The sequence below is a fragment of the Ictalurus furcatus genome, chromosome 5 (genome assembly GCF_023375685.1).
Source record: "Ictalurus furcatus strain D&B chromosome 5, Billie_1.0, whole genome shotgun sequence".
Classification (NCBI taxonomy): Eukaryota; Metazoa; Chordata; class Actinopteri; order Siluriformes; family Ictaluridae; genus Ictalurus; species Ictalurus furcatus.
The window spans coordinates 16618183-16644149 of NC_071259.1; the positions used below are offsets into that span (position 1 = coordinate 16618183).

At 37.9% G+C, this 25967-nt stretch overlaps 1 protein-coding gene across 1 annotated transcript; it reads left to right on the forward strand.

Annotated features, from left to right (window-relative positions):
- Positions 1–5397: 5397 nt before the first annotated feature.
- adra1aa (adrenoceptor alpha 1Aa) lies at positions 5398–24847 on the forward strand. Its single transcript, XM_053624907.1, has 4 exons — positions 5398–6944; positions 16743–16878; positions 17405–18480; positions 22724–24847. The coding sequence occupies exons 3-4, from the start codon at positions 17565–17567 to the stop codon at positions 23227–23229; spliced, it is 1422 nt and encodes a 473-aa protein (XP_053480882.1). The 5' UTR covers positions 5398–6944; positions 16743–16878; positions 17405–17564; the 3' UTR covers positions 23230–24847.
- Positions 24848–25967: the final 1120 nt, after the last annotated feature.

Below are 25967 nucleotides of genomic sequence, written 5' to 3' on the forward strand. Positions count from 1 at the left end.
AGATAGTAACTCATATAATCACTCTTTACACTCAGGGTAGGCAGAAAAGCATTACAACATGCACAAAACATCAAACATTGTGGTGGATGGGCTACAACAGCAGAAGACCACATTGGGTTTCACTCCTGTCAGCCAAGAACAAGAATTTGAGGCTATCATGAGAGGTAGCACAAAGTATTGACTAAAAAGGTGTCAATAACTGTTGCACACATATATTTAACAAAGTACTTTTTATATATTTTTTTTATAAACCTGTGTTTTGTTTGAAATTGTTTGATAACAGAGTATTTTTGTGAATTTATTGAACAAAAGATTAAAAGGTTAAACAATAAAGACAATTTTTCACAGCTTTCTTTGCTCATATTTACCAGGGGGGCCAATATTAGTGGAGGGCACTGTATATATATGGCGTGTTCAATACTTTTTCCTGTATCATTCCACTTTAATAGACATTACATTATTTATGGACTTTAATGTCGTGAATACTTTATATTTCCAGTGTTTCCAGATTTCTTCAGTTAATAATGATGTCTGGTGAAAATTTCATGTGAATAGCCTCACTGGAAATATATGTACTGAAAAAAATGTTGACATGTCCAATACTTATTTCCCCCATATATATATATATATATACCGGTCAGCAATAACGATAAACCACTGACAGGTGAAGTGAATAACATCGATTATCTCATTACAGTGGCACCTGTCATGGGGTGGGATATATTAGGCAGAAGTGAACAGTCAGTTCTCAAAGTAGGAAAACTGGGCAAGCATAAGGAGCTAAGTGATTTGACAAGGGCCAAAATGTTTTGGCTAGATGACTGGTTTAGATCATCTCCAAAAGGGCAGGTCTTGTGGGGTGTTCCCAGTATACAGTGGTTAGTACCTAACAAAAGTGGTCCAATGAAGGACAACTGGTGAACCAGTGACAAGATCATGGGAGCCCAAGGTTCACTGATTCACTTGAGGAGCGAAGGCTAGCCCATCTTGTTCGATCCCACAGAAGAGCTACTGTAGCACAAATTGCTAAAAATGTTCATCCTGGCCATGATAGACAGGTGTCAGAAAACACAATGCATCACAGCTTGCTATGTATGGGGCTGCATAGCTTCAGTCCGGTCAGAATGCCCATGCTGACCGCTGTCCACCGCCGAAAGCACCTTCAATGGGCACGTGAGCATCAGAACTGGACCATGGAGCAATGAAAGAAGGTGGCCTGGTCTGATGAATCACATTTTCTTTTACATCATGGGGATGGCCGTGTGCATGTGCATCGCTTACCTGGGGAAGAGGATGCATTATGGGAAGAAGACAAGCCGGCGGAGGAAGTGTGATGCTCTGGGCAATGTTCTGCCGGGAAACCTTGAGTTCTGGCATTCATGTGGATGGTACTTTAACAGGTACGAGCTACAGTACCTATACATTGTTGCAGACCAAGTTCACCCCTTCATGGTAATGGTATTCCATAATGGTAGTGGTCTTTTTCAGCAGGATAATGCACCCTGCCACACTGTAAATATTGTTCAGGAATGGTTTGAGGAATATGACAAGATCAAGTTCAAGGTGTTCACTTGGCCTTCAAACTCCCCAGATCCCAATCCACTCAATCATCTCTGGGATGTGCTGGACAAACTGGTCCGATCCATGGGGGCCCCACCTCACAACTTACAGGACTTGAAGGATCTGCTGCTAATGTCTTGGTGCCAGCACACCTTCAGAGGTCTGGTGGAGTCCAAGCCTCAATGGGTTAGAGCTGTTTTGGCAACACAAGGGGAACCTATACAATATTAGGCAGGTGGTGTTAATGTAATGGCTGATCGGTGTACATGCACATGAAATATATCTGCTTTTATACAATTCCAAAAGGTAGAGAAAAGTTCCCTGAATCTTTAACTTAGTCTAGCTGCCATCACACTAAATTATTGCTGTTATTGTGTTCTTAATAATTATTAAACCTGTTTTAGCCTACCTATTTATACCATGCTCATACTGTTGTGTCTCTGTATGACTACACTCATACATACAGACGTTTATTCATTCATTCATTAGTCTGGTGTGTGTGTGTTTGTGTGTGTGTGTGTGTGTGTGTGTGTGTGCGAAACACAATTATGTACGCATGCGTCAGATAGTGACAGAGAAATACAAGAAGCGTACAAAGCCTCAAGTCAGTACAAGTGACCTATGTATCCAGGAAGCGGGGCAGGACATTTATCATCATCAGTACACAACCCCACAATTTCCAGCAACTGCACAAATCCCATATGGGAACTTAACATGATTCCCAGTGTATGACAGTCTTTCTGCCCCCGCAGAAAGAGTCTAGAGACTCTATATGCAGTGTGTATGTATATATATATATATATATATATATATATATATATATATATATATATATATATATATATATAAATAAAGTATAAGCCACTTCCCAGTAGATGGCTCATGACGTCAAATGCTCGTAATGTGTTGCTGCTAGCTTTAGTAGAATACCCAGAGTCAAGGACAATGAATTTCTTCAGTTTACTGTTTATGTCAACGATACCTTTTATACCCAACATGAGCTCAGTCACCATCAGATGGAGGCGTAAGGCCGGGAGCATGTTATATTAAATGCCACGGAGAAGACTGTAACCTGTAAACTTTATAAAGCTGAGCTTGTGTAGCACAGAAGCACGACAGTGATGCACGAGTAGAAATGTCTAATTAAAACACTATTATCAAAAGTAAACACAAGTAAAATAATATGTCTAAAGGCAGGGAGTATCAGAAACCACAAGGAGCAGTGAAAGTCAAATTTTATTATTAATTTAGGACTGTAGTTTAATTATCTGTGCTTTTTTGTGCATCCATTAAAATAATACATAAATACTTATATATAATATAAACGAATACATACATACATACATACATACATACATACATACAGTGGCAAGAAAAAGTATGTGAACCTTTTGGAATTTCATGGTTTTCTGAATAAATTTGTCATAAAATGTGATCTGATCTTCATCTAAGTCAAGTGTATTGACAAATGTAATGTGTCTAAAATAAGAATACAAAAAAAAATCTGATCTTTCATGTCTTTATTGAGAACAACCAAAAAAAACCTCATAGTGCTTGTGGAAAAAGTATGTGAACCCTTGAGTTAATGACCTCAAAAAAGCTAATTGGAGTCAGGTTTTAGCACACCTGGAGTCTCGTTAAAAAAATGAGTTTGGAGGTGTGGACTACAGTTACTTTGACTGATAAAAATCCCTCAAAAATTTGTTTGAACCCACCCATTTTTTCAAGTGATCAAAACTATTGGAGGATGTGACTGGTAGGTGTCACTTGCTGCCCAGGTGTGCCCTGTTAAATTGATTGTTTAAAGAATATATAGTCAAAAGTTCTGGAACCAAGATTAACCTCTATAAAAGTGATGGAAAGGCCAAAGTGTGGAGGAAGAATGGATCTACTCATGATACAAAATTCATCAGAAGCGCATCAGTCAAGCATGGTGGATGGAGTCTCATGACTTGGGCTTGCAATACTGCTTCTGGAATGGGCTCACTAATGTTGATTGAATTTATTGATGAAGTAACTCATGATGGTAACAGCAGAATGAATTTAGAAGTCTACAGAAACAATCTGTCTTCCAATTTACAGAGTAATGCATCCAATCTAATTGGGAGGAACTTCATTATGACGCAAGACATTGACCCAAAATGCATGCTGACACAACAAAGGACTTCATCAGGGGGGGAAAGTGGAAAGTATTAGACTGCCCAAGTCAATCACCAGCTTTTAACCCAGCTGAGCATGCATTTCACCTCCTGAAGAGGAGACTGAAGGGAGAAAAACCCTCAAAACAAACAACTGAAAGGAGCTGCAGTACAAGCTGTTCCTAAATTTTTGCTCACCTAAAAATTTGGTGGTCTACCCCAAAGGTGCCACGATTTAAAGCGCACCTATTATGGTTTTGAAACATGCCTAATTTTGTTTCTCATACAATTGATTTACATGGATCCAAGGTCAAAAACCACTTTAATGTGCTCATAATTTAAACTGCAACATTACCATTTTTTTCCCCAGTGTCACAAATGACTTGTTAAATGATCTGTTGTAAAGGATTCATTATAAACTCCTCCTTTCAGAGCACATACTCTGCTCTGATTGGTCAGATGTCCCAGTCTGTTGTGATTGGTCTACCGCTGTCAGCAAGCAGCCACTGAAGACCAGAGGCGGGGTTTTTAATTTTTTTTACCTACCCAGGTAGGTTTGTACATGAAGTAAGTCTGGTATTACTGACTACTTGTTTCAGCTGTTAGTTCCTTCTTTTGTCGTGCGCTTTGATTTTTGAAACTTTGCAGATTTTTTTACATTCACAAACAGCTCTATAACACAGTACATGAAAGGTAATATTTGAAAAACCATAATATGTGCACTTTAAGTTATTTAACACATCTCGATATTGTCTTATATTCACATTTTGATCTCAAACCCAAATGTCTTCAAATGTCTAGAATTGGGCACTGTATATATTTGCATTTGCACAACTTCAAAAGGTAGAGAAAAGTTCCCCACTTCTAACTGCTGCCACAACACTAAATTATTGTGGTTATTATGTATAAATAATTATAAAACCTGTTTTACTCTTTTCACAACTCCTATTTATGCCATGCTCATTCTGTCATGTCTCTGTATGACTGCACTCATTCACACATCCATTTATTCATTCATTCATCTCCATAAGTGCTTTATCCTGGAATGTGGTGGATCAGGAGTGTTTCGAATTCCCAACCAATATCCCACCCCTCCAAAAAAATTTTGTCAAAATTTTTTTTAGTACATTGTCCATGGTTTGTGCAGTGGAATGTGATGAGTGTAGTTGAGTTGCCACTAGACAAGAAAATAGAAATCAGGATTTCAAAAATGGTAGGAAAAAGGAGAGAGAGAGAGAGAGAGAGAGAGAGAGAGAGAGAGAGAGAGAGAGAGAGAGAGAGTAGTGGTAGTAGTAGTAGTAGTAGTAGTGGGAGTAGTGAAGGGACACAGAGTATTACCATTTTCTTTTTGAAGTGTTTTAAGTGAAATACCTAGAGGTGTAGCTAGCTCCATTAAATAGAAAGAAACTATAATAGTGGTTTGGTAGCTGCTTTTAGTTTGAGTGCTAATCTCCAACTTGTGGAGCATTTTGAGCTTTGTTGCAGATGCTTCACTATTACATAATAATACATAATAATTAAAGGATCTCTTGAAAATGTGGGTTCATGCTATTGGCCCTTTCATGAATGTAAAGGAACAGAAAACAAAGGAAATAAAAACTTAAATTAGTAACAATGAGTTAAATGAGTACATGAATAAGTAATGAAAAAAAAAAGTTACTGCTCAATCATACTCATATGAGAAGGATACAGTTTCAGTTCCAAGTATACATGTCTGGGGTTTCCAGAGGACTCACCAGTCACTTAACTGGGAACTGGGTGGATGGCGGGATGCCACTATTCCTTCATATGCTATGAACCTTTAATTATCCAGTTAACCCCTAAAAAATAGAATATTGACTGGCTTGATGTGTGGTATCAACTTCAACATACGGTTAATTATTTTCTTCTTAATACATGGAATTTAGCTTGGTCTTAGAATTTGGCACACTCATCGAAAAAAGAGAGTTCCTTAAGGGTTCTTTGGATTATTAAGGGAACCATTCCATTTTAGTGCTGTACCTAGAATCTTTAAGGGGATCTTTACAAAGAAACCTCAATTTAATATACATTTATTCATTTAGCAGACGCTTTAATCCAAAGCGACTTACAAATCGGAAATACAAGCAAAGCGATATATCAAGTGGAGAACAATACAAGTAGTGCTACCATGCAAGATTTATAATTGAGTTCTAGAGAAGCAAAGTGCACAGAGTAGAGGTGTAAGAGCCAGAGTAATTATTATTATTATTTTTTTTTTAATATTTTTTTTTGTGTGTGTTTTTTTCTCATGGAAAGAGGTGGGTCTTTAGCTGTTTTTTAAAAAAAATAGTAACAGATTCTGTGGTCAGAATTGAGGTTGGAAGTTCATTCCACCACTGAGGAACAGTTAGTTTGAAGGTTCTGGAAAGGGACCTTGAGCCCCATTGAGTAGTGACTACTAAGCCTCAGTCCTTAACCGATTGCAGATTGCGTGAGGGAACGTAAATCTCAAGGAGAGTGTTGAGGTAGGAGGGTGCTGTTCCAAACAAGGTCTTGTACATGAGCATCAAGGCCTTGAATTTGATAAGGGCGTCCACAGGAAGCCAGTGGAGGGAGATGAAGACGGGTGTTATATGGGTTATTTTGGGCTGGTTGAAGACGAGGCGTGCTGCTGCATTCTGAATCATTTGAAGGGGTTTGATGGAGCTGGTTGGGAGACCCGGTAGTAGTGCGTTGCAGTAGTCCAGTTTTGAGATGACAAGAGCCTGGACTAGTAGCTGTGTAGCTTGTTCAGTGAGATAGGGTCTGATTTTCTTGATGTTATACAGAATGAACCTACAGGATTGTGCAGTTGTTGAAATTAATTTAACAATAAAACACAGACATTGTAAGCTACTTATAAGCTTTATAAGGCGTCACTGTACTGAATCACCGTCTGTTTTAGAGGTGATGGAATGGAAGCCCATAGAGATGGCCAAGAGCCACGTACTGCAGGGTTGCCAGATTTGGCGCATATCCGCCCAACAAAGCATGTTCAAACTGGCATCCCCGAAAGTGGTGGATGAAGGGGAGGAGAACAAGAGCACCGACTCGCTCTGCTGTCAGCCAGAATGTGCTGGATCCCCCAGCAAATAATATATTTTCAGTATAATAACTTAGGGAACAAGCCCACTTGACCGAACTTGGTCACCGCTTTCTTTCAAACCCTCACTGCAGTTCGCCTTCGGTTCCTCAGAGTCCCAGCAAAGACCACATCAAGTGATCTGACACGTATTCAAATGACAGGTAAGCGGTTTGATTTTGGTAACCATGTCTATCCTTTACAATACGTGTTTAGATGAACAGGCTAAGAGATAAATACGAACTCGTTTTCCCGCGCCGAGGACGCTTTCTTGATTTTAGTGATCATTTGGCAGGATGGACATGGGAAATATTATACCTAGGCTGTGTGACTTACAGTTTCATGTACACGTAGTTAAAATATATTTATAGATATTTTCACGTGGAAAGCTGATGGTTGATAGACTGTTTAGTCTATGTCGGATTTTCTGTGCCATAACAATCGATCGATTATATCAAGGTTCAGTACCGAATTTGAGCACATAGCCTATAATTTGTTTGGCATATAGTCACGTGATATTCATTGTATTGGATCACAGTCGCAGTTTAAGTATTAGATAGTTTCTGGTTTGTATAACAAACATCATTTCTACACTGCCACTGGAATTTTCTGTGATCACTCAGGGTTGTATGTATTGAGCTGTTTTGGAGTTTGAGGTGTACAGGTCTTTTTAATGAATGAGTGTGTATTTTTAAACGATTCCTCGAATAACCTTAGGAAATCTTTCCTAAACACGCACACCACATGAAAACAACGGAGCCAGACAGTGCACTAGAGAAAGAGGCGTTCTCCTGCTATAATAAGCCGATTGGCTTGTTGCACGAGTCACGGCCAAATCCTCATACAGCCGAACTAAATAGTATGTTAAAACAATAGCAACAAGTACAGAGCAACACAGCTTTCTGCTTCAATCAGATCTATGTGTAGTTTATAACCTGGAGTCTGAGTAATGTACACTCTTAAAACAGATGTGTTAAAAAAGGACACATCATGTGTAAATTTTGAACGCACCTGTGTGTCTAGTTAAGGACAACACATTTTGTGTTGCTTTCAGCACAGTCATTGTGTCAGTACATTTAGTTAGTTAGATTAGTTCGTACATTTCCACACAAAGATGTGTTAAAAAATCACACAAAATACCACAGTTGAGTTGCTTATATGTTTTCCCCTACAACTATCCTAAAATTCAATTTGTTTGTATGCTAAAATGCTATAAAAAATGCTCACAAAATAAACAAACAATTGCACTCTAAAGAAATGCTGGGTTATTTTTTTCTACCCAAACACTGGGTTGAGCCTTTTGGGTCATTTAATTGGGTTATGTTCTCAGTCTTGGGTAGTTTTTGGGTAGTTTTGTGTAAACCAACCATTGGTTTAGTGGCTGGGTGATTTTTAGTGAAGGTTGAATCAATGCACTCCTCTCCCATCACGACACATCAGCACAGCTCCATGGGTCAAATCAACTCAATTTGACTTCACCTCAGGTGGAGGTCACGGTTTTCACATGGCCATACTGTTAAATTTCTCTGGAGAAACAAGGTTTGTATCAACATATTTATATCCATAAAACCGTTACTGTACTGTTCAATATCAGTCCAGTTTACATGACAATAAATGCACTGCTATCTTCATTAGCTTTGGCTAACTTGTTTGTAATGCCCACTGGATCGTAAGTTGGTTACTCAATTTTTTTGCATGTTTTAAACGTCTCCTTTGATCAAAATCTGACGTTTTCATCTTAAATATATGACTTATTTGAGTCATTTACTTCAAAGTCTATATATAAACACCACTTTAGCAGCTCTCACAATACATTTATGAACACCTTCTTGTGTATAAATAAAGGATATTCACCATGTTTACATATTTGTTTGTAATGTGTTATATTTACATTTATTCATTTAGCAGAGCTTTTATCCAAAGCGACTTACAAATCGGAAATACAAGCAAAGCGATATATCAAGTGGAGAACAATACTAGTAGTGCTACCATGCAGGATTTATAATTGAGTTCTAGAGAAGCAAAGTGCGCAGAGTAGTGGTGCAAGAGCCAGAGTAATTATTATTATTTTTATTTTGTTTTGTGTGGGTTTTTTTTTTTAAAAATGTGGGGTTGGCATTAACCCTGTGGGGTAAAAATAACCCTGAAAATATGAACCCATTTATGAAATAAAATGAACCCAGCGTTTTTGTAAAAATGAAACCATCTTTTGGGTTGAAAAACAACCCATTTGCTGGATTAAAATTAACAACCCAACCTGATGGGTTAGTTTAGCCCAAAATGTGTTCTGTCCTATATATTTACCTAGCCGTTGGGCTAAAAATATCTAAATTTAGGTTGTTTTAACCCAGTGTTATTTATAGTGTGCATGAAATACAAGTGACATTTATTAAAATAATTTAAAAATTTTACAGATGTAAGAATTGGAGTTGCATCTTCTTACAAATCTCACTGCCATCTGGGAAGTCAAGAGTCCCACTCCTGTTCATTTGAAAAGCTTTAAAAGAGCAAAAAGGGTGCTGGTTAGTTGTTAGATACAAAATATGGACAAATGCCTTTTGGCTTTAACTGAGAAATTGCGTTACAGAATCCCGAATTGTGTAATTTTGGAAATGTGACCTCCACTCTCATAAGGAACAAAATTGCGCTGTAGACTCACCATCAAAATTTAGCTAACTTGCGAATATTTATTTTCCAGCCTTCCATCTAATTTATTTTCCAACCTAATTAAGTCAACCAACATTACAGAGATAGTAGAAAGCATTACAATCTAAATCCCATCCACTTTTTTTTGTCACATTAACCTCTTGAAGAACTTTTGGTCTCGACATTATTGCGCTAGATAAGTTCCTTTAGCCACTGACTATCTGCACCTTTTAACCAGCATTAACATTCACCGAATACATGAAGAGACACAACCCTAACCCATCCTACTAATGCTATGAAGTTAATGTTAAGCCACTCTCTCTACATCATGGTAAATGGCTGTAATGCTAGGGTATAGTTAATTTTCAAAAAGGGAATGGGAATGTCTAACATTACCATAAGTTGTATGCTAAAGTAATGTTATCAACTCAGGTGAGCGTCTAGGTTTGCATCACTCATCCCTACTGTGATTGGTGACAGCATCCAACTAGCTAACCCTAACACGGAGCCTCAGATAAGATGCACACCCAGAGAGTTGTAGAATAAACTCTGTCCATATTTCACAGCTAACATAAACACATGACACTAGTAGAGTAACACCAACACTGAGGAAGTAGTACATGGTATTCATTTTGAAGCCTTCAAGGAAGATGAAGTTAATTATCAATCACTGAGTAACTGTTTTCCAGTGAATACATTTTTGAGCGCACCCTGCCTAAATATCACAAACTCAGCCAGGCATTTTCAGCAGCATTAACGGTAAATAGTCTTACTTACCTGTGGTCATGTGGTTTCCTCGCCTAAGTACTCTGACTCTGTCCTCGCCTCAGGAATCCGACGCTGTCACAATCAAAAGTTCAAAGCAACAAACATTCACTTTGAGGTGAGTTCAGAGTTGGATGATAACGTCGGTACCGCAGTCCGCAATGTGACTGGACAATAATTTAACACATGTTGTGTTGGTCACCCGTGTGATTTTTTTTTTCTATTTTTAACACATGTATTGGATAATTTAACACAACATGTGTTGAAATAGTAATAACACAAAACGTGTGTAGGATATTAACACATCCTTTCTGAGAGTGTATTACCTCAGATATTACATTTACATTTGCACTTGCAACTACAAGACATTGAATGAGAACACATTTATTTCAGGCGAAATGTTAAGCCTAAATGGGTAAAAACCCTCAAGGATGTTTTCGGGCTTTATGACCTTCTTTCAAATCCCAAAAATCTGATCCTATAAATGTTATTATTTTGATATAATATAAGTAGTGCAGTACATGGTAATATTAGGTCAAAATAATTAATTCAGTACTGTATTGTATTTAGAACTGTAGCGGCTTTGAATGTACCTACTGAGAAATCAGTACAAATGTGTATTTTCTACAGAATCCCAGCACCAAACATAATGAGATATAAACTGTCAGACATGACGATTTAGGTTAAATAGTTAGGAATGTACTCATCTGTGGAGTGTTCATATCAGTGGATTCAGTGCAGATTCATGCTTCTAGCAAAACAGAGGAAAGACACAGTGCTTACTGCATTGTAGTGCACTGTGGAATAATACAATTATTATATCATAAAAATCTGCATTAGAAAAAAAATCATTGGTTATCTTGGCGATTGACACTCTCTGTCGCTGTACATAAAATAAGGCATACCCTTAGCACCCATGGCAGAGAATAAATGCATCATTAAGATAGCTGGGCATATCCCGGCACTCCTGCACTTTCACACAGCATTTTCTAGTCATAGACTAGCACTTTGAATCAGAAAATGCTTAATTGCCTGAAAGCCTTTCAGCTGATTTGCGGAAGTCGCAGTACCCTCCAAAAACCCATGCTACATCGATATTGTTTCATCTTATCATTTCACCCAGTAATGGTCAATAAGAAGTCAATTCCTCTCTTTTCATTACACCCATAGCACAATTACTATTGATGTCAGAAGGGACTGCAGCCATCAGTTTAGCACAATGTTTAAAAGATAAAAGATGCTGCAGAATTGGCCACTGTGCACCAGTGTGATAAACACACTACACAGTCGTACAATTACAAATGCATCTCAAAGAGTGCATTAGGATAACTTTAAGATGATTATTTCACCTGGACACCTCTGAATCCCTTCCACCTGTGATGAATAACCAAGGAAACATCCTGCAGGGCCATCTAAATCTGAAAACATAAACTGCTTGTATATCGTGACACATTTTTTCACCTGCTCTCCCTTCCAACAGTGCCCACTTTCCTGAAGAGTGGGCAGTGCTAGGTGAAAGCATGTTGGGCTAAGCTTTTTAGGGAGAGGCAATGGCACCCCAGAAGATAGCAAATAAAGGAAGCAAAGGGAGAAATGAAAGGCAGCGTGGCGGTTTTACTCAGTCAGCTTTGGTCAGCTGAGCCAGACAGTCAGAAACTGCTGTTATGACAGTGCAGATCCCCCACTCAGCTTGCTGGGGAAACGTAAAGGTCACGTTTTGGTTAATGCTGTGATGGGAGAATCGGAGACTGGGAAAAACAGATAGAGCAAGACAGTGAAAGAATGTTACCGGTTTCCACCTTCTCCATCTTTGGATGTGTTCCTAAGACTGCTGAATGATGGCATTCAATCTGTTTCTTTCTGTGGTGTGGTGAAGAAGGAGTGAGAGTAGTATTTACAGAAAAGTCCCAGACATTGTAATACGAAGAGGGGGGTGAATGTCATCTGGAAATAGCATTCAAATTATTATTATTATTATTATTATTATTATTATTATTATTATTTCACTGTGAATTATAGTAATCTATTATTATTTGTTCTTTATAATCTATAGGTAAATACAGTCTTAGCCTCACACTTGGGCTGTCAGTCTTGGGCTGAGATCCACTTTTATAAAAGTTTGACACTGTACAAACTAGTCTATATATATATATATATATATATATATATATATATATATATATATATATATATATATATCTTTATTTTAGATGTATTTTATTGGTTGTTTAAAATGTTGACATTGGTTGAAACTGACGTGCAGTAATGCAGTTATGATATTGATTTGTTATAAATGTTTTCTAAAGTGCACCTGTTTTTGGGTGTTGTGATAGAGCAATTAACCTGTGAAACATAAAAACATGCTCTTTAATTTCTATGAACTATGAACCAAAAATAGGTTGCCTCTAATTGCATTTCAGCACAGAGACTGTAATATAATAGTTATAATGCATTAAGTTTTTAAAGCAATTCATCTTTTGGGATTACAAGAAGTGGAGACAGATTGTAAAACATTTCTGTTTAAAACTATCACCTCTGAACCTTCCAGCTGGGGGGTACTGGAAGTGTTTTAGTGTTTTCACACCCTTTCAGAGACCTGGCAAAACTTTTAGTAAAGGCCTGGGCACGTCTATAATTTAATTATAGGAAAACCTAATTACTGGAAATTAGGGCTGCAACTAATGATTATTTTGATAATCGATCAATCTGTTGATTATTTCTTCGATTAATTGGATTAAAAGGTTGTTTTTATTTTATGTATTTCGAAAAAACTTTATTTCACATTCTGCCCAGCATTGTGCTTCAAACACTGTGCAAATTGAAGGCTATGAAAAAGGTATTAAACGTATCTATGTGGGCTATGCTATACACTGTGAAAAGGATTTTTAAAAATATTAACATTATTTTTTGAAAACAAAAAACAACTGATTGTCCACAAGCTTTAAAGCAGAAGTTAAACCACTATATTAAAAATGCGAAAAAAAGAAAAACAAAAGCACAAAGTGTTAACCGGTAAGTGGATGAATGTTCTGCAGTAAGACACACATTCACACATTTGAACACAATAACATGTTACTTTATTCTGTAAATGTATGACACTTCTTACATTTATATTAAATTACATATTATAACCCCATTACAGTTACTGCTCTCATAAAAAATACAATTACTTTTGGTTCTAAATATAGCTAAATATAGCATCAAACAACATATTTAATCAAGATGAAAATTTTAGTCAGAGCTTCCTTTCTATTGTGCGCTGTTTTCTTGACATGCATGTGTGGACTCAACCTCATTCAGTGAAGTTTAATAGAGAATCGTTTGCTGTCAGGACGAGCCTTTACGTAAAATGGAAATACAGGCGTGAATTTCTAAAATTTACAGATAAGGATATAAAGGTAAAAATGTCATTTCTGCACTGAAGAAAACATGTCTGGAACACATTAAACAGTTCACGCATCTGTCGCAGCATCTGACACGACGAGCCACGTTAATACACTTACGAGTTTGTTTAAAGTGCTTAATACAAAACGTTCTCATGTTTTGGACAACTGATATCAATAATTATTGATAATTATCAAAATCATAAAATTTAACTTGAGAAATGGTGTAAAGCCTGCATGTACTGTCACTGCTATGTTAATCAATAAAGTTGTAATCTGATGGGCAGTTAATTTTGTGAGATCATGGACAAAAATTGCATACAGATGAGAGGAATATCATTTCGTCCTCTGGAGAGGGAAATGAACCGGCTCTGAAAATGCTAATGGATTTTTACAAGTATCATCCTTGATGCCTCATCTGGCAGCAGGCATGCATATCGCTGCTGAAATCCATAAAATTCCACTGTCAGTGTGGATTTTCTAATGCCATTGCTTTCAGTGCATGTTTTTCTATGGTATTTGCTTTGACACACTAAAACAGAAGTGCAATTATTAAAGCCATAAAAATGTATTTATCAGACTATCTATCAGACTCTGTCAGACCTTGACCCTGAAAAAAATTAAATACCACTTTCTTCTTAAATAACTGTTTTATAGAAACCAGATATTGATTTTACAATGACAGATATGGTATGTCATCTTTAACTAAACAATATATTCAGCTATAATCGCAAAGGTACACTAAAGGCAACATATATTTATCAGATTGCTCCATATCTCTATTGTATGATTTTTCCTCTCTACATAAATGAATTTTGCTGTGTAAAATATCTTTTGTAACAGGAAATGGGAACATTTTACATTTCTTCAGTTGACAGGTTTTCCCATTGGAAATGTAACTGTTTAAGCAATATGTATGTGAGTAAAAAGAAAGTACAAGAAATGTTCATTGTTATATTTAGCTTTGAGTTATTTAGCTTATCAAGCAGTTCATTTCTATAAGACCAGAGAATTTCATCCACATCACTCAATGTATTTTTGTGAGCAGTGCACCTGGGGAAAAACACAGTGAGCCCACATCTGTGTTGACACAAGCTTCCTCCATGGCCTGTAGAAGTCTTATTCTGTCATATGACTTGATTTTATATGCTTTTTATCTCCAGGAAGAGAGTAAATCAAAGAGTAGAGTTGAATATTTTCTCCAACCACCATTAACAGCCTTAATGCCAGTTGTTCCTGGCCTTATTGATGTGGAATAAGGATGTCATGAGTTCAAAAAAGGAGGAGACTTGGTCTATGGTTCCAATACCATAATAGGCTATCTCTTTCCAGCTTCTCTTAGGGAGAGACCATGGATGTGGACACGATCAATTAGTGTGGGTCTTATCTCATTTTTTTCTTTTTTGTGCTGTTCTTTGATACTCTCTTCCTCCTCTTCTTCTCTCCCCATTACCTGTGCTCTCCATCTTTCTAAATATATTTCTACCTCTTCCACTCTTTCCTTTCATATATCCTCCTTTTCTCCTCCATTTTATTTTCATAATAACCACTTTCTTCAGGCTTTATTTATAGTGTGTTCATAATCTAGGGTGATCAAAGCACATTTTACAATACAAAAGTCTGAGATGTGTGTGAATTTAGTACATGGCACTTCCTGTCTATGCTATACTACTACACCAATCAGCCATAGCATTAAAACCATGTGCCTAATATTGTGTAGGTGCCCCTTGTGCTGCCAAAACAGCTTTCACCCATTGAGGCATGGACTCCACAAGACCTCTGAAGGTGTGCTGTGGTATCTGGCAGCAGATCCTTTAAGTCCTGAAGGTTCCGAGGTGGGGCCTCCATGGATTGGACGTGTTTGTCCAGAACATCCCACAGATGCTCGATCAGATTGAGATCTGGGGAATTTGGAGGCCAAGTCAACACCTTCAACTGTTTGTTACATTCCTCAAACCATTCCTGAACAATTTTTGCAGTGTGGCAGGGCATATTATCCTGTTGAAAGAGGCCACTGCCATTAGGGAATACCATTGCCATAAAGGGGTGTACTTGGTCTGCAACAATGTGTAGGTAGGTGGTACGTGTCAAAGTAAAATCCACATGAATGCCAGGACCCAAGGTTTCCCAGCAGAACATTGCCCAGAGCATCACAGTGCCTCTGCCGGCTTGTCTTCTTCCCATAGTGCATCTTGGTACCATCTTTTCCCCAGGTAAATGAGACATGAACCTGGCCATCCACACAATGTAAAACTGTCTTCACCACTGTAGGCGCTTTCAGCGGTGGGCACTATGACTGGTCTACAGCTACGCAGCCCCATACGGAGCAAGCTGTGAGCCACTGTGTGTTTGGACACCTTTCTATCACAGACAGCATTAACTTTTCCAGCAATTTGTGCTACAGTAGCTCTTCTGTGAGATCATAACAGACAAGCTAGCCTTTGTTCCCTTGCACATCAATGAGCCTTGGGCACCCATGACCCTGTCAACAGTTCACCGGTTGTCCTTCCTTGGACCAATTTTGGTAGGTACTAAACACTGCTGGGAACACCCCACAAGACCTGCCGTTTTGGAGATGATCTAAACCAGTCATCTAGCCAACACAATTTGGCCCTTGTCAAAGTCACTCAGCTCCTTACACTTGCCCATTTTTCTTAATTCGAGAACTGACAGTTCACTTCTGCCTAATATAACCCACCCCTTGAAGGGTGCCACTGTAATGAGATAATCTATGTTATTCACTGCACTTGCCAGTGGTTTTAGTTATGGCTGATCAGTGTATGTGTATACTATACTACTGATATCAACTTGGAGGAAAATATAAATAAGTTCTGTTGAAATAGAATGTAAACTTTATAAAAAGTTTTGTTTGTTGTGCTTGGAAAACTGGAAACTTGGCAATTTTCTTTGTGAAACTGTGAGTGAAAAGTGTAAAAATCACTCTAGGTTTTAATAACTATATTAGGGGTTCTAGGTAGCTTGTATTTCATCCAAGACACCCCAAACCAAGTATCCATGTCATCAAAACATGGACATGTCTACGATTTCACATAAATTTGTAAATTGTGTGCGCACACACACACACACACACACATGCGCGTGCACGCACGTGGATACAGTGAGTTCCAAATATCTGGGTCATCTGATTTCTGTCTACATGTGTTTTAGGGAGGACAAACCACTGGCGTAATCTCTATCACAGAATACCTTAAGTGCCCTATCCTGGAGCCAGGCCAAAAAATGACTTGCCCTTTGTTCAAAAATAGCTGCCTGAAAAGTTCCTGCCAACAGTTATTATGCAACAGTGAGTATGTTGTAATTTATTTCATCAAGTATTTAGCCCATTTGTGCTCTGTGTGTCATGAGGATATTCTGGGAGCCATTAACATAGCAGTGAACAAGTATACAATGCTTTGTCGAATTACATTAAGCGTAAAGTAGCATGAAGCAGGAAAAGTTTTGTGTCAGTGAACACTTCCAGAATTAGAATGATCTGAAAGCTGACGATGATATTGAAAGTATCCAGATGCAAAAATAGTTTATTCAAAACACGCCTTTTTCTTGCATTTCTCAACTACTTCTGATGACCAGCTGTGTCTGATTGTGAAGAATGTAAAAACACTCAAGAGAAATGTACATTTCGTTCCTGCTGTTCTATATTGGACTTTAATGTGTCTGACCCTATTGTACAAGATGTTTAGTTTCCTTTATGTATTTCTGCATATACCGTTAATTTTCCTGAGTTCAGGTAGTTAAAAATCCACTAATTTGAGACATCATGTCATACTGAAAGACCACAACATGTATAATTTCCATTTGTCTCTTAATAGCTTTCAGCTGGAGATCAAAATGTAAATGCGCCGATGCCCTTGGACTGCAGTTAGCTCAGCACCTGACATTTAAAATCATGTTGCGGACCACTGAAAGCAATCTGCAATGATAAGACAAAGTAAATGAGTGAAGTGTGCCTATTCATCAGACCATCACCAAATGCCCAAACATTATGAACACATGATTCCTGTTGGGGAGAACATGAATCCATGGATTCAGAACTGCACAAACTGTAGCCAAGCCCTGGTAATGGAGCTGAACATCACAAAGGCCATTGTTCTGAGCTTTGTGCTATCTGTTTTTGTTATATTTGGAGTACTGGGCAACATCTTGGTCATCCTTTCAGTGGCTTGCCACCACAGCCTTCGAACTGTCACACATTACTTTATTGTAAACCTGGCAGTGGCTGACCTCTTGCTGAGCTCCACTGTGCTTCCATTCTCTGCCATTTTTGAGATGCTGGGCCACTGGGTGTTCGGCAGGGTTTTCTGCGATGTCTGGGCCGCCATGGATGTGCTTTGCTGCACAGCATCCATTATGAGCCTGTGTGTGATCTCTGTGGACCGCTACATTGGGGTTAGTTACCCACTACGCTACCCAGCCATTGTGACTGAGAAGCGGGCATTGTTGGCACTTATGGGAATTTGGGCTCTGTCCATTACCATCTCCATTGGACCACTATTTGGCTGGAAGGAACCAGCACCAGAGGATGAGTACATGTGTAAAATCACAGAGGAACCTGGCTACGCCATTTTTTCTGCAGTGGGCTCTTTCTATCTCCCCCTAGTGGTTATCCTGGTTATGTATTGCCGTGTGTACGTGGTGGCCCGCAGGGAGACATACAGCCTTAGGAAAGGTCACAAGACGGAGAAGGCACACCACGCAGAAGCAGTGACTTTGCGGATACACCGAGGCAACACCACTGTGGTGGAGGATGAAACGTTGAGGAGCCGCACTCACTTCACAATCCGCCTACTTAAGTTCTCCAGAGAGAAAAAGGCTGCGAAAACCCTGGGCATTGTGGTTGGGTGTTTTGTTCTCTGCTGGCTGCCATTCTTCCTGGTTCTGCCTATTGGTGAGTATCAGATTTCTTAGACCTTCAGCATTGGTCAAAATGTTTCAAATTTCCCAGCTTAATATTTAGTTACTCCTGTAAAATGTATCATTTATAATAATAGTATGAATTACAGTATGAATTATTGTGTGGCGAAACTTATAAAGGAACATGTTTATGAGAGTGAAGAATGTAAGTCTGGAAAAGATAGTAGTATTTTTAATTTGTTTTAACACTTGTTGGTCACTGCACATTTCTTGTGTTATGTGTTGTTATGTGTTTTTTAATGTCGTCACTATTATTCTAAAATATGTCTTCTATAAGTAGGTGTGACCATTCTTTTGACTGTATATAAAAATAAGGATCTTTCATGGAAAATGGTAAATAGTTAATTATTTTCTGCAGCATTTTCTGAAAAACACATGCACATTCAGATCCCAAGCGTACAGTACAGTGACTCGGTGCCTCAAAGTGACAAATTAGTTCCTTTTATGAAGGTCCTTGATTTCTCTTGGATAAATGTGTCTCTTGTTTATGCAATAAACTTTGACTGTATTCATTAGGCACTAATAGCCACAACATTTCCCTTGTGCACTAAATAATGGATGTCATACAAAGCAGAGCTCATCTGTATTCTCCACATGTGGAACGTAGCGATTGTTACTCATCAGAAAAACAAGGTCCTCTAAGTCCTTGAAGGCCATTCTGTTCAAGGTTACGGACAGGAGAACCAAAATATATATTAGTAGTCAAACATGGGTAAATGCAGCAAATTAGATTAACCTATGACTGGAAACCTAATGAAAATAAATAAATTGCCTTACAAACATGTATCCAGTATTTTTCTTATATTTGAGGTCAGAAGTATTAGGCCTGGGTGCATAATACCAATCCCAACACAAATATTTCCTTTAATCAGTATGCAAACATATTCGCTAATTAAGATGAAGCATAATGGTAACATAATGGAGCAACTGTTTATTAAAGCCTATGGGATTTGCTATTTGCATGCCTCTCATGGGGTGTTGATCTGTCAGAGTATGACACTAAAATAAATTAAAAAATAAGAAAATATGTTGCAAACTTTGTGTGCATTACCAAGGACCCTTTATCAAAATAAAACTGTTATTAGCAGCTATTGACACTGCTGATAATGAGTCACATATACACTAGAGCACAGTGAAATTGTTTTCTTCGCATACCCCAGCCTGTCAGGAAGCTGGGGACAGAGCACAGGGTCAGCCATGATACAGGGGTTATGATTGTTGATACATTGTTGATACATGATTGTTGGGCCTTGCTCAAGGGCCCAACAATGCTGGGGCTTGAACCCCCAACCTTCCGCTCAGTAACCCAGAGCCTTAACCACCAAGCCACCACTGCCCCATCATTACATAATGATTGATATGTCCTACAAATAAAATTGAGGCTTTTTGTTCTTAAGGAATTCATTCAGGGATCATTACGTGGCACCTTCCCTCTACAAGTAATTGGTAGAGAAATGTAAAGTATATGTATGTTTGTACTGATGCAGCTTACAGTACAGTACAGTTATGTTAGACATCTTTATTTATATGAGAATTTGTCATTTGAGCACAATTCTCAAATCATGTTAATCTTATCAAAACTATGGGTATATTATTATACCAGATACATGAAGCCAAAATTTTATATAATGATATTTGTAATAATAATAATCATCATCATCATCATCATCATCATCGTCATCATCATCCCACTGCTATTATTAATTCCAAGCTAATTCTATACATGCTAATCAAATTTCAATTTAGTAAGAGCTAGTAGGAATTCAATTTAGCATGAGAAGAGTAGCAAGCTGGTTAGATATTTGTAAGGGAATTTTTTTATTTTCATTAGGTTTCCTGTCATAGACACAATTAAGATAGTTAATAATAAGGCTTTCTCTAACACATCTTGTCTATTTATCTGCACTGTTTCAGAATTTTGAAAGCAGGGTATTCTACGTTAATTAATTAATTAATTCATCTTCAGTAAGTGCTTTATCATGGTCATGGTCTTTCCACCCCTACCCTAAAAATATGCACTTTTATAATAATCAGAATAATGCAGACAATACATTCACCTTTTATGCATTTAAAAGTACACTTGCTGCGTTAAAGCAGTGTGGTGAAGGGGCAGATAAGCATTTGGGAGAGCCATCCAGAAGCTTGCAGAAATTGGAAATATAAATTCTGTAGAGCAGAACTTAATGACTTTGTTATGCACTTTGATAAGGAGTTTGATTTTGATGGGTCAGTGGAAGTTCAGTACCACTGGTTGCACTAACAGCAGGTAATTCATTCTCTCTCTCACTCTCTCTCTCACTCTCTCTCTCACTTTCTCTCTCTTGCTCTCTTTCTCTCTCTCTCTCTCTCTCTCACTCTCTCTCTCTCTCTCTCTCTCTCTCTTGCATTAAGCTAGTAAATTTTCACTGACCACTGACTTGAAAAATTAGAAGAAGTGTTTGCCCTCAGTGGATTCAGACATTGAAGAGATCAGTTTAGACCATGAATCAATGTTGCTTTACATTTTGCCATATTAATATACAGTAGTTTAAGTAATATTTATAAACACCGACTCTGAATAAAAATCCTACCTTTCACTCTTTTTTTTTATCCATGAATCACACAGATTTTAATGTGAGAATTTATTTGTAACACCGTTTGATACGCTGGAGACTGTTAATGTCTGTATGCCACATTCAGCCAATCATTCAAGGACAGGATTATGATAATTTATACAGATAATATAATGCTGTAGCAGGATCCTTGTGATTGATTTAGCGGATAGTGTGAAATGGCGGTTTATTTTGATTGGTGCTGCTGCTCTGCAAGGGACCGGAGTCATAAGAGCCCAGCTGAGAAGAACATTTTGATGCTAGGGCTGAATCAGTTGCATTATTACTTTTGTTTTCATGAGAATATTTAATTTGTTCCCTTAACCAAACCCTCCCTCCCCTTCCCCCGAGGGATCTCAGTCTAAAAAACTGTCACTGTTCACCATTTCGTAGTAATTATGTTATGAACAACATTTAATATAATTATATTATGAAATTATGTTATAATGCTATTTTCATTTCTGTTTAATACACCATATCTCCATCCCTGCTATTTGCTCTCCAGCATTTCTCATTTATAGTCCACCAGATAATAATGCAAAAATAGTTGCATTTTTTTGGTCTTAGTAAAACTTTTCTGTTTTCATATATAAATAAATTGGGAGATGATGAGTTTTCAAAAGAGCAATTTCTAAAAATGATAGCCACATGACTTAATTTAGCAGACTGTTTTTGACAGATTGTGTTTGACAGAATTCCAGTCCTTGCTCCCTTGGGCAATAAAATGGCTGAAGCACGCTTGGTTAGACAGAGACTTCCCCGCAACTTTCACTGCTGCGGTCTATTTCCCTCATCTTTTATCCGGCTCACGTACACAACCTCCATGAGAAGTTCTCATAAAGTGTCTTATGAGACAGCGCATAGCCCTTAGCTATAAAGATGGATATTTCATTTCAAGGCTGGGTAGCTTCCTCCAACAGTTCTTTTCTGTTAATGGGCTAGACGATACACCTTTAAAAAGTCAAAAGGTGCTTATAGGTTATGATGAGGTGCAGTTGTACTTTTTCTTTTCCCTCCCTGTTGCAAATATGAATGTCTTCAATGAGTTTCTTTTTTTGTACAACCAGTATGGGTCACATTGAACTATATTTTAAAGTGACGGTTAACCTTGATTAAGAAAGAATGGTGCAAATAATAAAATAGCCTATAACAAGACGGCTTTAATCATGAGCTATGATGTGATAAGCTTTTAGGGCTTCGCATTTTCTTCTCCTCCTACTCTAGTTGTCTTCTATTACCACTTTTCTTACTCTAAATGTAATCAATTAGCAGACAGACACATCCTGCCAATATGAGGATTCAGGTGGTCTCTACTTATCCATCATGCCTTTCATCTCTTTCAACACTTTGCAGCTGTCCTTTAACTACTGGAGACTAGTAGCCAAATCAAAAACATGAATAGTCTTAAAATTGAGTTCCACTTCTTGAGAAAATCTCAATTAAAATCTTATAATAAAAATCTATTAGTGAAATACCTCTCTATTTAAGACATCATCCTAAGAAATCCTTTAATCCAATCCCATGAAAGGGATTAACTGGATATTGTTGTGTTCTGTGGCAGTTGTTTGTATGTATTAGGTGTGAATATAGTTTTCTATATGTAAATATGTATGTGTGTTCCTCAAGGATCCATCTTCCCGGCTTACCGGCCCTCAGACACGGTCTTCAAAATCACCTTCTGGCTTGGGTACTTCAACAGCTGTATCAACCCAATCATCTACCCATGCTCCAGCCAGGAGTTTAAGAAAGCTTTTCTGAGCGTGCTGGGTGTTCACTGTCTGCACCGCAGCACCAGACCCACATACCCGCTGTGCCAGGGCCAAGCTGCCAGCCACACACAGTCACACCTGCTCACATTGGGCTCAGAGAGCCGCAGTGAGCCTTCACATCTCAGCCGGTCATCCTCTGTGGTCCTTTCCCGTACCCCCTCATCTTCCCCAGTGGGGGGGATAGGAGTCAGCGTTGGGGTCAGTGCTGGGGCGAAGGCAGCAGGGGTGTGCAGTAAGAACCTGCTGAGGACATGTTGTTGTGCTGGGGACTACCCAGCACGGACTCAGCCTCCTGCATGCCATTCTCTGCCTGTTATTAAGATTCATCAGCTTTCTCTGTGTGAGAATGGTGAAGCAGTGTGAGCAAGAGAGGCAAAACACTGCTTCAGATAAACACATATGCCTCAGATTATGAGTAAACTCTTATCAAGATCACTATGTAACTTTGGCAAATAATGGAGACAACATTAATTCGGTGTGTCTGTGATGCACCTGACTGTTGTAGTGGGGAGATTTAAAACATGCTGTGTATTAAAGGGAAGGGGTACCTAGAGTCAATTTGACTGATTAGCTTTGCACATTTGCACAGAAAGAAAATCCATATGTTTGTTTTAATGTTGAAATTTCTACAAGTGTGAAAGGATAAAAATATACTGTCTTAATTTTAAAAGGTTTGTAGTTGCCAATGGACCTGAATATACTGGGTATGCTTCAGTGATGGCGGTGAATAATACCGGTTGAATACTTTACCTCAATTCACTTTCATTAGACGCACAAATTGTTATTTATGTGGGGGAAAAAGGTGTAGTAGTTTATACAAATACAAATTATGTGGCCATTAACATGAATGGGATTTTTTTTCTTCAGCTTTACAATGAAAAAGATTCCCATAATTAGATAATGGAATACGAGAAATATTCACCAGTTTTATGTGTATGTTTGGTTCTTAACAAGAACAGTGAATAAGTACTTCTTTATGTCAGAGTCAACATTTTTACCCTATGACTCATGTAAAATGCTTGAACAAATCAGATGAAATTCGACATGCATCTTGGCCCTGATTTACTAAAAGTTTGCAAAAGGTGTTTGGTAACACCTACAAAAACCTTGCAAGTTGATCTTTCACCTGAGGAAAATAACATCTTGTTGATTCTGCATGTTTGGCTTAACAAAAATGCAATTTGGTTCATTTGCATTTGAGGTACAAAATAAAGGAGACTGTCAGTACAAGGTTATGCCATTATAAGATTATTCCTTACCTTCAGGGCAACTCAATGTCCTATAAGAATGTATGATGTAAACAATGAGGCTGTTGATGTCACTTTTGTGTATATTCATTTGTGTGTTTGTGTATGTGCATCTCTTTCTATTCAGAAACATGAAAAATCATATGTGAGGTTTAAATCAGTGAAGAGTGATTATTTAATTACACCAAAGCAAAAACACCCTACGTGTGGTTGCTCTTAAACTGGTGAACTAACAACACTGTCTTTCCATAAATAATGAAAAATTTTGTCTGAAGGTACTTTACGTTCTGTTCATGAAACTAAACATTACCTTTCAAGAAAAAACAGCATAAAACTATAAATTATAAAATGTATAGATTCACTTCTAAAATCTCATTGGCTGTTGTAAAAACCTCTAAATACACATATCAGTGAATGGATCACAATAATTAAATGCTGTATTAATGTGCCAGGTTTTAAAACCAATAAAACTGTAATACTACAGCAATTGTTCTGTCTACAGAATGCCCTAATCTTTATCCATTATGTAGGTTAACTACCAAAGGATACTGTTAACACACTACATTGCATGGCAGAATTGTTTATTGTGAATATTATTAATAATAAAAGAAATTATTTCTTGAACAGTGGCATTGAATCATTTACTTATTGCAATTTATGTCCACCCACTCCTCCTCTATGTGTTTGTATAATTACAAGCAAATTGATTCTACTAGAAAAATCACATTTTTGAATATAAGTGTTACAGAAAGAAAAGGAATGACTGGAATTAATGACTATTATTTTGTTTAGCAGACATTGTATTGTCAGTGCAGCTAGTGTTCACTTTGTGTAAAACTTTTCCTGCTTTCAGATTCAGAATAATGATGTTATGTCAGTCGTGACACTTATTTGGCCTGTCCTCTTTCAAATGTGCACATCAACTGTCATTATTTTGCCAGCAATTCAATAACAGAATCAATATATATTGATAAAATCTTACATATTTATTTCATTTGTCTGCAATAAAAGATTTCAGCGACCACATAGCATTTTGAAAGAAGCCTGTGGCACTAGACTCTTTGGTTCTATTTCATCACTCCTATCCACCAAGAGTAGTGTTTAACACCTGGATATCCTCTTGTTTGTGCACCCTATGCCAAAATAGTCACCAAATTCCTGAAATGACAGTGACATGGAATTTTCTCTACTCGCCAAAGCTCATTGCCAGGACTGCATGTGGCTTTCAGAGCTATTCTTTGCAGTTCGTGTCTTGTATTTTCTTTGTGTTCGAGCTACAGTTTTTCTGCTGTCCAAAGCTGTAAAAGACTCAGATTCTCTTCTGTTTTTCTTCTGTCTCTTCTCCCACTGGAGTGAACGGATCCATTCCTCCAATGCTGTTGGAGCATTGGCTGTGACTTGCTAGCTAGAATTGCTTTTAGCTTAGTTGTTAGCTTACACTCCTGTGTCTGAGATCCTTATTGGCCTTACTCTCAGCTGCTGTTTTTAATGGGAAAGGAATGTGTATCCCACTGTTTTTTCCTACACATAACCAGAGCTAATGGCACTTACAGGGCCAGAGTGTGTCTTTGCCTTGCAGGATATTTTGCTTCTCCAACCTACATTGACTTTGCTAGCTCACGAAGTCAAACTATAAAATTAATCAAGTGATCTGACTTATACTTAAGATAAATAAAACAGCCGAACTCACGAAGACTGGATTCTGATGAGGTAGATTTAGTAGCAGTCAAGCAACACAGCAAACAAACCAGCTGGTACCAGGGATACACGCCACATGAAGATGTAACTTGCACCAAAATACCAGTGGCTTACAATGTTCTTATATACACTTCGTGCATGTTCTTCTTATCCAAA

Coding starts and splice junctions, on each gene's coding strand:
- adra1aa (XM_053624907.1), top strand. CDS start 17,565: ATGCCCAAACATTATGAACACATGATTCCTGTTGGGGAGAACATGAAT. Junction 18,481..22,723: donor CTTCCTGGTTCTGCCTATTG/GTGAGTATCAGA, acceptor GTGTTCCTCAAG/GATCCATCTTCCCGGCTTAC.